This window comes from Equus caballus, chromosome 3 (assembly GCF_041296265.1).
Source record: "Equus caballus isolate H_3958 breed thoroughbred chromosome 3, TB-T2T, whole genome shotgun sequence".
Taxonomy (NCBI): Eukaryota; Metazoa; Chordata; class Mammalia; order Perissodactyla; family Equidae; genus Equus; species Equus caballus.
Window position 1 is genome coordinate 42,529,570 of NC_091686.1, and position 14,390 is coordinate 42,543,959.

General features: G+C 38.3%; 1 protein-coding gene across 20 annotated transcripts in view; it reads left to right on the top strand.

Moving 5' to 3' along the window:
• Nucleotides 1–14,390, top strand: part of SLC9B2 (solute carrier family 9 member B2) — a 60,138-nt gene that overhangs the window by 10,762 nt on the left and 34,986 nt on the right. For 15 of the 20 annotated variants that reach the window (XR_011437475.1, XR_011437479.1, XR_002806917.2 and 12 more), the window contains 2 exons: nucleotides 2,678–2,817; nucleotides 3,490–3,670. Coding sequence is in view for 14 of the 20 variants with exons in the window: in XM_070263328.1 (XP_070119429.1) it covers nucleotides 2,728–2,817; nucleotides 3,490–3,670 (271 nt within the window). In the remaining 6 variants the exon portion in view is untranslated. The remainder of the gene's footprint in view (nucleotides 1–2,677; nucleotides 2,818–3,489; nucleotides 3,671–14,390) is intronic. The other 5 variants (XR_011437476.1, XM_023637611.2, XM_070263333.1 and 2 more) reach the window with 1 other exon arrangement.

Here is a 14,390-nt window from a genome sequence, read left to right on the forward strand (position 1 = left end):
TACATTTTTGTGATTTTTCTAAATTTAAGTGGGTTTCTGAAGTGAGATAGATAGCTTACGTGTTCTTTTGGAAATGAAAACAGCAGAGAATAAACAAAGCTGAGCAGCTGTAAGTTGCTTTACTGGACTTACTAAAAGACTGGCAGTTTATTTTACCTTTCCTCTTTGTAATACTGCTCTGATTGCAGATAAGTAGTTTAGCATTCATGGTGGAGTTTAGGGGAGAATAGGGAAATTTTTTTGAAACACAAAACTATGTATTTCCACAGATATCATATACTGTGCAACACACCAAGTTTTGATCATTTATGTTAAAAAGGACCAGAATAACATTAATAAAATAAATTCTCAAAGGCTTCATTTTAGTCAATAGTTTATCTCTACTAGAAGTAATCAGTTGTACTTGTTGGCTGTTTAAAAATACTCTTCGTAAGTAGCATAATTGGCTGATTTTGAGAATTTGATGGAGGTGGTTCTAGTGGCGCTGCCCAAGAGTTTCTATGTAATTCTACTAAAGAGAAAGGTGAAGAAATGACAGTGGTGAGTGTTAACATCCACCTAATCAAGAAGCTGGCCTTGACAGAAAGAAGTAAAAAATATGGTCAAAGAAAATCAATGGGCTTAAGTAATAAATTCTTCAAGGTTAATAGGAAAAGCAGAAGGATTCTTAGAGATTTATGATAATTAGAGAGAAGGAATATGAGTGGCTTATAACCAACACTGTTGGATGCTTTTCGTGTGCGTGGTTGGAACTACTCTTGTCTCCATTTTGTAGATAAGGAATTAGTTAGAAAGAGGCTAAGCGATTTGGTATACGATAGAGCTGAACTTCAGACCCAGGTTTGTCCAACTCCAGAGCCAGCAGACCTCGTCACTTACTCTGAGATTAAGGGTCATTCTCTACAGAGGGTAAAGGCCAAGCCGCATGGTTTTGGACATGATATTCCAAATCTCTAGCCTCCTCCCCCATTACTCTCAGCCTCCTACTACATGCAAAGTGGGAGCAGCAAAGTTTCCCTCACACCCCACTGGCTTTCATGCCTCTATGCCTTTAAGACAAGGGTTTTCTGAGCCCAACGTTTTCCTGTCAAAATGCTGTTCTTTCTCATTATGAGTCTAAATTTTGGAGTAAGTTTTTTAATTCAAAAAATTATATGTACATATATATAATATGTCATCATGTATACATATGTTTATTATACATAATAAAAATCAAGCTGAAGGTTCTTTGAGATGCCTTTCTGGCTAACACTCTGTTTTGTAAGGAAGAAAAATGGTGGTGGTGATGGTGGTCGTGGTGGAAAGGATATAATTTTCTTTGAAATTTTAAATTCAAACATCTTGGCACTTTGTTAAACAGAAAATGCTTCCTTGAGGCAGGAGTCCTGTCTAATTAATCTTTGTCTTTATGGCCTAGCATAGTGCCTGGCACATATTAGGCACTTAAATATGTGTTGAATTAGATTTTCCCTTCTCTTATATAATTTTTCCTTTGGTCCTACCTAGGTTTGTAGTTTGTACCTCTACTATAATATTCATCATACATGTTGCATTAGGAATAACTTTGGTTACTGGTAAAAAGAAAACTTGACTAATAGTGGTTTAAACCATTACCTCAAAGCTTGGCAGCCCAAGACTGATGCAGCAACTCAAGGATGTCATCAGGGAAGCCACTCCACTTCTGTACTCTCCTTGGTATAAGGCTTTTTATTCTCTTGGTGGAAAGAGGGCTGCTGTCCCCCAGGTAGTGTATCTACATCCAAGGAAGGAGAAAGGGAAATGTTAGAGGTGAAAAGTAAACAGTATGATTCTCAAAAGTCCTTCCCTTATTATTTGGGAATGAAAGCCCTTCCCAGGGACTCCCACTTATGTCTCGTTACTTAGAGCTGGGACACATGGCTACCTCTAGCTGCAAACATGGCTAAGAATTGGATTATGTGGCTTTTCAGCCTCTATAGCCTGGGCAGCCAGGGGAGAAAAGCTTGAAGTGGGTGTTTATGAAGCCAACCTTGTAGGTCTGCCCTACAAGTTTTTAGTTACTTGGTATAAGTTTATATTTCCTGGCATACCATAAGCCTATGGAAAACAAAGAATGTGTTTTGGCAATCTTTGAGTTACCCATAATAACCAGCAGGAGACTACCATAGCACTTATAGTGTCTGAGACATTGTGGCTACTCAATCAATGTTGTATTTTTTTACTTTAATTCAGAAATAAGAGCCGGGCAGGAATTAGTGACTCTGGTTTCTCTGAAAATGATGGAGTCCATAGATTTCTCTTTGGTGACTCATTTCCTCTATCAACATTGGAAAATTACCTGGAGCTTTCCTGCTTCATCAAGTTGGCCCATTACAGAGGACAATTTAACAGTAATATTGCCTGGAATGTGTAAAGTATAACTCAAAAAACAGGATGGGAGAGAAATCATGAACATATGATGGTCAACAAGGGCTTTTTTAAGAGAGATAAAAAGGTAGATAAGCAATAGGATAATATATTGTAATCAAAGAAAAGATTAGCAATTGAAAGTTAAGAATAATTTAAAATATCTTAGCCATTCAGAGTTCTAAGGGGAAAAATAAGTACAATTCATTCCTTTAAATGGCTCAAATTGCTGTCTGATTCATTCATTTAAATCCCAAATTGCTATTCTATATCTATACTGTTTCTCCTTCAGAACAGATCTTGTTCCTTTTCCCTCTATCATCTTACTCTTAATTATCAATCATGGAGAATGAAGATAAGACAATTGAACATGAAGATTTGGCACCATCCACAGAGATGAATAACATAGCCTCTACGGATCAAGAAACCCAGGTAAATCTGTGATCAAGAGTAGACCATCTCAACCATTTCCTTAAGGAAGGGACTTCCAAATCTATGATAGCAATGTGTCCTCTTCATTCTCTGTCACTCAGTTAACAATTCTCCCATTCTTAATCCCCAAGCTTGTACAGTAGGTGTGACTACCAATTTTCCCAGTCATTTTAGCAGCTAGCCCTACATAAAACTGCAGAAATAGAGAGCCTGTGAAATGCTTTGTGTTCGCAGCCTAAACCCTAGAATGCTTCTGGTTTCTTCCCTCTCTGTTTTTATTGCTTAAATTCAAGTAGATGAATGAATGTGAATTGTTTTTCATCACAGATAGTTATTTTTTTTTCTGAACCACTTTGATATATTTACCAACTATTGCTTTGAATCATATCTTAAATAGGCTAATTTTTAAACAGTATTGCAAATGTAATGACATTGTATGTGACTCAGGCATTTATAATGCTACAATAGTGACTCAGTGGTAAACACCCCTAAGAGAGTTCTTGTTCCAAGCAGTAGCTGATTAGCTAGAAATGAAGCTGTATATTTCCCCTATGAACTGTTACCCTTAATTCTAAAAATGGAAATTTTATTCGTGATGTGGTGGCTCAGTGACTATAAAAATGGACAGCAAATATACAGTTTTAAGTATTTTTTTAATTGCTTTAAACACAGGAGGAGACAGTTATGAACCTCAAAGGTACAGAGGGAAATGAACCAACAGAAGGAAGTAACCTATTGAGTAGCAGTGAAAAAAGGCTGCAGGAAACACCAACTGAATCAACTCATTTGCAAAGACTGAGACAAACATTTGCTTGCCCTCCACGTGGTTTACTGGATAGAGTGATAACAAATGGTATGTAAATGGTACGGGTGAATTCAGAAAGATGGTAAAAGATGAAGTTGTCATATAATGAAAGATTTCAAATAATATGGTTTAAAGAACAAAAAGAAGTTTATTTTTCTCACACATAAAAACTACTAGGTGGGGTCAGCCAGGTGGTGTACTGGTTAAGTTCACATGCTCCCTTTCAGCAGCCCAGGGTTTCACCATTCGGATCGTGGGTGCAGACATAGCACCCCTCATCCAGCCATGCTGAGGCAGCGTCCCACATAGCAGAACTAGAAAGATCTTCAACTAGGATATACAACTACATACTGGGGCTTTGAGGAGGAAAAAAACAAGAAAAAAGAGGAAGATTGGCAACAGATGGTAGCTCAGGGCCAATCTTTCTCACCAAAAAAAGGATACCTTAAAACCATATTTAAAAAAAAAAGAGGGGTCGGCCCCATGGCCGAGAGATTAAGTTGGCAAGCCCCACTTCGGTGGCCCAGGGTTTCGCCAGTTCAGATCCTGGGTGCAGACATGGTACCACTCATCAAGCCACACTGAGCGGCATCCAACATGCCACAATTAGAAGGACCTACAACTAAAAATACACAGCTATGTACCAGGAGGCTTTGGGGAGAAAAAGGAAAAATAAAATCTTAAAAAAAAAAAAGGGGAGAGTAGAAACGGGTGGGCTTCCCTTCTTAAAAGAAAAAAAAAATTACTGGGTGAACAATTCACAATGGTATGTGTCTTTACTCCACACAGTCACTAGGGGCCCAGGCTGAAAAGCTCCACCATCTTCAACATGGAGGGCTTCCAAGAGCACTGTGGTCACCACCATTCCAGCTGTCAGAAAGAGGAAAAGAGCAGAGATCAAGGACCTTTTCCTTTTCTGCGTCAGAGTAATCTCACAGGATTATGTTAGACCTCCAATGAGAAAAGTGATTGAGAAATCAGTTGTAAACAGAAAAGCATTACATAAATGTTGGTTATTACTGTTAAGTAATGCAACTAAGGTTTAAGCCAACACAGCTACACTTCCAAATGTCACATCATTTTATAAGGAAGAATCCTCGTTTGCAATTCAATTTATTCCCATAGAGCTGCTATTACTTAAAACATTTGGGAGGAGTGACGTCAGCAATATGGCTGAGTGAGCTAGTCCCTTCCTCTCTCTGCCTTTTGAGTTATAACTAAATGGACACTTACTGACCAACAGAGGAAACCCACACAGCACAATAGGATGCCTGAGAGACACATGCAGCTATAAATCTGAGGGTGGGTGGACTGGCCCCCCAGGAAGTGATGGAGACAGGTGAGCACACCCTGTTCTCCCCCGCTGACCCTGTGCATGCAACACGAACACTCCAACCTGGTGCAAGCACCTGGAAAGTGGAAACACGCAGCAGGGCAACCATAAGAGGAGGCAGCGGTAACCCTTAGCCTGCACTCGTGGTTGATCTCCCAGTGGTGAGAGGGAGCCCACCACACCCCGGTGTGGTAAAGGAGCAGCCACAGCCCAGGTCCCAGCAGGGAAGCCCTGCCCACCAAGCTCAGCAGCCCCACAGACTGCAGATCATAAACAGGGACCTCAGCAGATTTCCAAGCTGGGGCAAATACTTCGCAGGTGTGCATGAATGCTCACAGTGCAGCTGTGCTCCCAAAGAGGTAACCAGTCCAGGCAACTGTGGGAATAGGTGTGGCAGCTTTGAACCCACATGCGCTTACTTTCCTGGTGGGGAGGGGGAGCCCACCATGCCCCAGGGCTGTCAAGGAGCAGCCATAGCTCAGGTCTCTGCCTGGAAGCCCTGCCCACCAAGCTCAGTGGCACCACGGACTGTGGATTGTAAGGGACCTCACCAGATTTTTGTGCTGGGACAAACACTTCCAGGCACACATGAGTGCTCACAGTGCAGCAGTGCTCCCAAAGAGGGAACATGTCCCAGGCAGCTGTGGGAATAGGTGAGGTAGCTTTGAGCCCACTAGTGATCACTTTCCAGTGGGGAGGGGGAGCTCAGAGTGTCCCTGAGGCACCAAAGAGTGGCCCTAGCCTAGTGAGGAAGCCCCACCTGACAAGGACAGTCCACACAAGTGCCTGAATGAATCCCAGGCTGGGGCAAGCACCCATAATACCCCCACAGCTTCCAGCAGATGGGGTACGGCCAGAAACACTACTCCTGCTCCCCCGTAGCGGTAACAGGGGGAATCTGCATCCTAAGAATACCACAAATGCCACAACAAAAGATTAGTTCATCAAACACCATGAGAAACTGCAGCAACAATTCAGACCAGGAGGAAAATGACAATTCTCCAGAAACCAACACGGAAGATACAGAAATATACAAGCTAAATGACCGAGAATTCAAAATAGCCATCATAAGGAAACTCAACGATTTACAAGAAAACACAGAAAGACAGTTCAAGGAGCCCAGCAATAAAATGGATCTCTTCACCAAAGAGATTAAAACTATAAAAAAAATCAAGCAGAAATTCTGGATATGAAAAACACAAATAAATAATAATCTAGAATCATTAAGAAATAGAATTGATCTTATGGAGGAAAGAATTAGTCTTCTTGAGGATAAAAATGTAAAAATTCTACAGGTGGAGGAGGAGACAGAACTAAGATTTTTTCAAAATGAAGGAATTCTTCAAGAAATATCTGACTCAATTAGGAAAAGCAACATAAGGATTATAGGTATCCCAGAGGGAGAAGGGAGGGAGAAAGAAGCAGAGAGCTTATTCAAAGAAATAATTGCTGAGAACTTCCCAAACATGGGGATGGTTTCAGATTTACAGATAAACGAAGTTAATCGTATGTGCAACTTTATCAATGTGAAAAGACCCTCTCCAAGGCATATAATAGTAAAAATGGCAAAAGTTTGGGATAAACAAAGAATATTAGGAGCAGCAAGGTACAAGAAGATAAACTACAGAGGAAGCCCTGTCAGGCTTTCAGCAGATTTCTCAGCAGAAACCTCACAGGCTAGGAGAGAATGGAATAATATATTCAAAATACTGAAAGACAAAAACTTTCAGCCAAGAATACTCTTATCCAGCAAAACTTTCCCTCAGATACGATAGAGAAATGAAAGCTTTCCCGGATAAACAAAAGCTGAGGGAGTTCACTGCCACCAGACCTCCCCTACAAGAAATAATTAAAGATGCCCTCACACTGGCAACAAAAAGGCGAAGGTCAACAAAGCTCTGAGCAAGAAGATAAATAGACATGATCAGAAACCTGCAGCTCTCTACCACAATAGGAAGGTAAAGACTCAATTACAACTTAAAAGAGAAAGGGAAAGAAAGCGTCAGAAGCAATGATAAACACTTCAACTTAGCCACAAACTCAGGAAATTAAAAACAACATTGTGTAACAGCAGTTACCCAGAAGGGGAGAGGAAATGGAAGGAACTTGCTTAGGTTAATGGCGATAAGAGGCTATGAGAAAATGGACTGTCTCATCTCCAATATCTTTCATACAATCCTCACGGTAACCACTAAACAAAAAATTCAGAGCAAAACCACAATTCACAAAGAGAGAGAACTGAGAAATCCCTCTTGGAAAACCAACAAAATGAAATGGCAGTCAGAAATGCAAAGAAAGAGAAACAGTGGAAACATAGAACAACTAGAAAACGAGATAAAATGGGAGCATTAAGCCCTCATATAACAATAATCTCTCTAAATGTAAATAGACTGAACTCTCCAATCAAAAGACATAGAGTAGCTGGATGGATTAAAAAACAAGACCCAACAATATGCTGCCTCCAGGAAACGCACCTCAGCTACAAAGACAAACATAGGCTTCGAGTGAAGGGATGGAAGACAATACTTCAAGCTAATGGCCAACAAAAGAAAGCAGGGGTTGCCATACTTTTTATCAGACAAAGCAGACTTCAAGTTAAAAAAGACAATGAGAGACAAGGAGGGGCAGTATTTAACGATAAAAGGGAAATTCCATTGAGAGGACATAACACTTATTAATATATATGCACCTAGCACAGGGTCACCAAAGTACATAAAGCGATTATTAACAGACCTACAGGGAGAAATTAACAGCAACACAATCACAGTAGGGGACCGCAGCACCACACTTACTTCAAGGGACAGATCATCCAGACAAAAATTCAACAAGGAAATTGCAGATTTAAATGAAACACTTGACCAGATGGAGTTAATGGACATATATAGAGCATTCCATCCAAAAACAGCGGAATATACGTTCTTCTCAAGTGCCCATGGAACATTCTCAAAGATAGACCATATGTTGGATAACAAGGCCAGCCTCAATAAATTCAAGAAGATTGAAATCATCCCAACCATCTTTTCTGACCACAATGCTAGGAAGCTAGAAATCAACCACAAGAACAAAACTGGGAAAGTCGGAAATATGTGGACATGCTATTGAACAACCATTGGATCATTGAAGAAATCAAAGAGGAAATTAAAAAATAACTGGAGACAAATGAAAATGAAAATACAACATACCAATTCTTATGGGATGCAGCAAAAGCAGTCATGAGAGGGAAATTCATAGCAACACAGGCCCACTTCAACAAACAAGAAAAATCTCAAATAAGTAATCTTAACATACAGCTAACAGAGCTAGAAAAAGAAGAACAGACAAAGCCCAAAGTCAGCAGAAGGAGGGAAATAATAAACATCAAAGCAGAAATAAATGAAATATAGACTAAAAAAGCAGTAAAAAGGATTGATGAATCTAACAGCTGGTTCTTTGAGCAGATAAACAAAATTGACAGAACCTTAGCCAGACTCAACAAGAAAAAAAGAGAGAAGGCTCAAATAAATAAAATTAGAAATGAAAGAGAAATTACAACAGATACGGCAGAAATACAAAGGATTATAAGAGACTATTGTGAAAAACTGTATGCCCACAAATTTGATAACCTAGAAGAAATGGATGGATTCCTATACTCATATAACCTCCCAAAACTGAATCAATAAGAAACAGAATCTGAACAGACCAATCACAAGTACAGAGCTTGAAAGAGTAATCATAAACTTCCCAAAAAACAAAAGTCCAAGACCAGATGGCTTCTCTGGAGAATTGTACCAAACATTCAAAGAAGATTTAGTACCTATTCTCCTCAAACTATTCTGAAAAATTGAAGAAGAGGGAACATTTCCTAACACATTCTGTGAGGCCAACATTACCCTGATACCAAAACCAGACAAAGACAACACGAAGAAGGAAAACTACATGCCAATATCACTGATGAACTTAGATGCAAAAATCCTCAACAAAATATTGGCAAACTGAATACAACAATACATTAAAAGAATCATACACCATGATCAAGTGGGATTCATTCCAGGGACGCAGGGATGCTTCAACATCCATGAATCAATCAGTGTGATACACCACATTAACAAAATGAGGAATAAAAATCACATGATCATCTCAATAGATGCAGAGAAAGCATTTCACAAGAGCCAACATCCATTTATGATAAAAACTCTCAATAAAATGGGTATTAAAGGAAAGTACCTCAACATAATAAAGGCCATATATGACAAACCCACAGCCAACATCATACTCAATGGGGAAAAACTGAAAGACATTCCTCTGAGAACAGGAACGAGACAATGGTGCCCACTCTCACCACTCTTATTCCACATATTACTGGAGGTTTTGGCCAGAGCAGTTAGGCAATAAAAAGAAAAGGAATCCAAATTGGAAAGGAAGAAGTGAAACTTTCACTATTTGTAGATGATGTGATTCTATATATAGAAAACCCTAAAGAATCCACCAGAAAACTCCTAGAAATAATCAACAACTACAGCAAAGTTGCAGGGTACAAAATCAATTTTAAAAAATCAGTTGCATTCCTATACGCTAACAATGAACTAGCAGGAAAAGAAATCAAGAATACAATCCCATTTACAGTTGCAAGAAAAAGAATAAAATACCTAGAAATAAACTTAACCAAGTAGGTGAAAGATGTGTACACTGAAAACTATAAGTCATTACTGAAAGAAATTGAGGAAGATGTAAAGAAATGGAAAGATATTCCATGCACATGGGTTGGAAGAAGAAACATAGTCAAAATGTCCATACTACCTAAAGCAATCTACAGATTCAGTGCAATCCCAATCAGAATCCCAATGACATTCTTCACAAAAATAGAACAAAGAATTCAAAAATTTATATGAAACAACAAAAGACCCCAAATAGCCAAAGCAATCCTGAGAAAAAAGAACAAAGCTGGAGGTATCACAACCCTGACTTTAAAACATACTACAAAGCTACAGTAATCAAAACAGCATGGTAGTGGCACCAAAACAAACAGATCAATGGATCAAAATTGAAAGCCCAGAAATAAAACCACACATCTATGGACAGTTAATCTTTGACAAAGGAGCAAAGAATGGAGAAAGGAAAGTCTCTTCAATAAATGGTGTTGGGAAAACTGGACAGCTACATGCAAGAGAATGAAAGTAGACCATTATCTTTCACCACACACAAAAATTAACTCCAAATGGATTAAAGATTTGAATGTAAGAACTGAAACCATAAAACCCCTACAAGAAAAAACAGGCAGTACACTCTTTGACTTTGGTCTTAGCCACATCTTTTTGAATACCGTGTCTACTCGGGTAAGGGGAACAAAAGAAAAAGGTAACAAATGGGACTACATCAGACTAAAAAGCTTCTACAAAGCAAAGGAAACCATCAACAAAATGAAAAGACAACCCACCAACTAGGAGAAAATATTTGCAAATCATTTATCAAACAAGGGGTTGATATCCAAAGTACATAAAGAACTCACACACCTCAACAAAAAAAAACAAACAACCCGATCAAAAAGTGGGCAGAGGATATGAACAGACATTTTCAAAGGTAGATATACAGATGACCAACAGGCACGTGAAAAGATGCTCAACATCACTAATTGTTAGGGAAATACAAATCAAAACTACAATGAGATATCTCCTTACACCAGTCAGAATGGCTGTAATTGCCAAGACCAGAAACAACAAATGTTGGACAGGATGTAGAGAAAAGGGAACCCTCATCCACTGCTGGCGGGAATGCAAACTGGTGCAGCCACTATGCAAGACAGTATGGAGATTCCTCAAAAAACTAAAAATAGAACTACCATGTGACCCAGCTATGCCACTACTGGGTATCTACCCAAACAACTTGAAATCAACAATCCAAAGTAACATATGCACCCCTGTGTTCATTGCAGCGCTATGCACAATAGCCAAACATGGAAACAATCCAAGTGCCCATCGACCAATGACTGGATAAAGAAGATGTGGTACATATATACAATGGAATACTACTAAGCTATAAAAAAGACAAAATCTTCCCATTTGCAACAACATGGATGGACCTGCAGGGTATTATTTGCTAAGCGAAATAAGCCAGACTAAGAAAGACAAACACCATATGATTTCACTTATATGCAGAACATAAACAAACACACGGACAAAGAAAATAGTTCAGTGGTTACCAGGGGAAGGGGGCTGGAGGGTGGGCACGAGATGAAGGGGAGCACTTATGTGGTGACAGACAAGAAATAATGTACAACTGAAATTTCACAATGATACAAACTATTATGAATCTCAATTTTAAAAAAACAAAATATTTGGAAGATTTTTCCTTGAGAATTTATCTCAGCACAATTTTGGATATTGTTAGAGTTGGGGTATATTTGTCTTTTAGGAATGGATTTGGTTTTTTGAGGCAGCCAAACATTAAGCTGATATCACTTTGATTAATAAATGGATGTTCAGATTCAGTAATGCTGTTTTTTGTTCAAAAAAGAAGTGTGTGAATGTACCTGTGTGTATGTACGCGTGTGTGTGTATTGTGTATAGTGGAGGATGTGTAGTATAGTATGAAAAAGGAGAAGGGATTTGAAAAGTGCTTTAAAGGCAACTTTAAAGACAATTTAGAAAACTGTGTTGAGGAATGACAGTGTCATTGAAGTAGATATATGGCCTCCCAAAGTAAGTATGTTGAAGAATATAACTCATTTGCTCTCGATGTTATGTTTACTCAAAAATCAGACTCACTTCTTTATGGTTGTAATTCATTCGTGAGCTCTGAAGCTCACGAAATGAAAATGAAAGACATTTTACCATTCTCAACTGGAACAATGGTATGTTATACTTTAGACTCTGGATATGTTTTTACTGAAATTAGTTAATTTTCTAAACTAGCATGAGAAAAAAATCTCAAACTTTATTTAAAACACATGGAGAAAACCAGGATCCAAAATGTACACTAGTTGATAAGGCAACAGATAATTTAATACCTTTTCTGTCCTTTTTATTACTTTTTTAAACTTTTACCCTTCAAATTATTATTTATAATTTATATTTATATTTAAAAAGTTTTTAAACTTTTACCCTTCAAATTCTAGTTAAAACATTTACAGGAAAACTGATACAGATTGACATAGGAAAGGTGTAAATGAACGATGTGGTCTGGAGACTCACTGTTTTGAGTTCTATAATCGTTGTCCATCAGCTGCCTGAGAAGTGGACTCACGTGTATGAGCACCTCTTCTCTTGTTTTCTGTGCTTCTGTTCCTGAGGCTCACAAGAGGGCTTTTTCCTATATTCCTTCCTGTGCCCATTCGGAATACATAAGTATTTGTCTTAAGAAGTCAATCTTACATGTGAAAAAATGATTTTCCAAAATCATAAATGAGAAGTAAATTATTAACTAAATTAAAGATGATTTAGAGAAACCTTATACACATATATTTACTGTGTATTTAGAACTGAATTTTGAGTATGGGAGAGGAAAGGAAAATTAGAGATTTTTTTTAAAAGTGGTCTTGAAGTAGAAAAGTACCTTGCTGAATTTAGTATAAAATCGGGTTCATGCTGTGATACAGTAAAATTTAGTAGCTGGTAATTCCTACTTTCTCATTGTACCTTCAATACTGTATAGAAATTTCAGCCCCTATAGCCAACTGGAAAATACTGAAGGCCTTAAGTTATTTATTTCATTGTAACATCATCATAAGCCTAGAAAATCAGGAACAATTCTGTGAGGATGTAAAAACTGGGGCATTAGATTCAGTCTCTAGCAGTATGGTAGACAAGATTCAGTGAACAATTCTCTCACTTATGCCAAGATGAAAACAGTATTTTAAGTCTTTTTAAATGTACCTTTTTTCTGTGAAGAAAACAGGAAGTCATCGGACACCAAAACCAAACTGAGCAGAGGAGATAAATATGTACTCAAGCTGGCCTTCACCCTGGAGGCTTCTGCAAAACACCTGTGAGCTTGAGAGTCATTCTGAGGCCCTGAGAGCATAGGGGGCCGTGCTGGAGCTGGTCCAGGTGGGCAGAAGTCTCAGGAGCACTCGTCCTCCCTCACCCACACAAAGCTGGAGCCCAGCGTGGCAGCTGCAGATGGGGCCTGCACCCACATCTATCTCAACTATGGTGCTGGCTGGGGGAGAGGAGCGTCCCACTAAAAATGTGTAACTCCCTGCTGATCTGTGCTCCAAATTCACATAAAAAACACGAGCTGAAAATAGATCTAAAAGTGATCCCAGATTGGAAGCTTCTAAGCACATGGTAGAAGCAAATGCAGATCCTATCCAGGAAAACGCACATTCAACCTAAGGCTCCAACAATCCCCAAAGGTAAAGTTTCAAGGAAGAGGTCACTGTCACAACAAATTTTAAAAGATCACAACATGCACAAGGAAACAGAGATTTCAAAAATTTGCATTATCAGAAAATAGAACAGAAAATATTTTTGGTATCTGTAAAGAAATTAAAGAGGAGATAGCAAATATAAGTACAAAACAAGGAACTATTTTTAAAAAATAAACAAACATTTTGCTAATGACCAAGTCGAATTTCTAGAAATGAAAGATATAGTACAGTAATTGAAATTTAAAACTCAGTGGATAGATGAAGCAGTGGGTTAAGTGAAAAGAGAATTGGTGAACTAGTAAGAGATCTGAAGAGATTATCTAGAATGCAGTTGACACAAAGATGGAAAATGTGAAAATGAGGGCTAGCAACATGGAGAAGAGTATGACTGTCTAATCCTAGTTCCAGAAAAAGAGAATAGAGAATGGTGAAGAGGAAATATTTGAAGAAATGAAGACTGAGAATTTTCCAGAATTAGTGAAAAACTTAAATCCCAAGCAAACCGAAAGGAAGTCATACCTAAATACATCAAACTGAAATTGCAGAAAACCAAAGAAAAGGAAAAGATCTTAAAAACGGCCAAAGAAAAAGAATTCCCTAAAAAAGCAGAAATTAGAAGTAAAAGCAGCAATGAAAGCCAGAAAGCCAAAGAGTAATATTTTCAAGGACCTGAGAGAAAGTAACTCTCAACCTAGAATTGTATATGCAGAAAAACTCTGTCTTAAGAATGAAAATGAAGATAATTTCAGACAAAACTAAGAATTTACTACCAACAGAGCCTTATGAGAAACATAACATGCTTTGCTACAGAGAGTTTCTGTACCATAAATTAGCTCTTATGCGATGGTAAATAGGGTATTGTGTGAGTGCCAGATGGAATTTGCATTTTTGTACATAATTTTTCCTGGCATCTTAGTATTTTTCATCATCAAGCAATAGCAAGTGAATACAAAGTGAATTGAAAACAAACAAAAATCAGATAGATGTTTTCTTACAATTAAAGATAAAGCCTTATCAACTTGAGGACCTTTTAAAAAGCTGAAATCTCTGTGAAAGTGCCTTCTTTTTGGGCAGCTGGTTTAGGGGCTTCA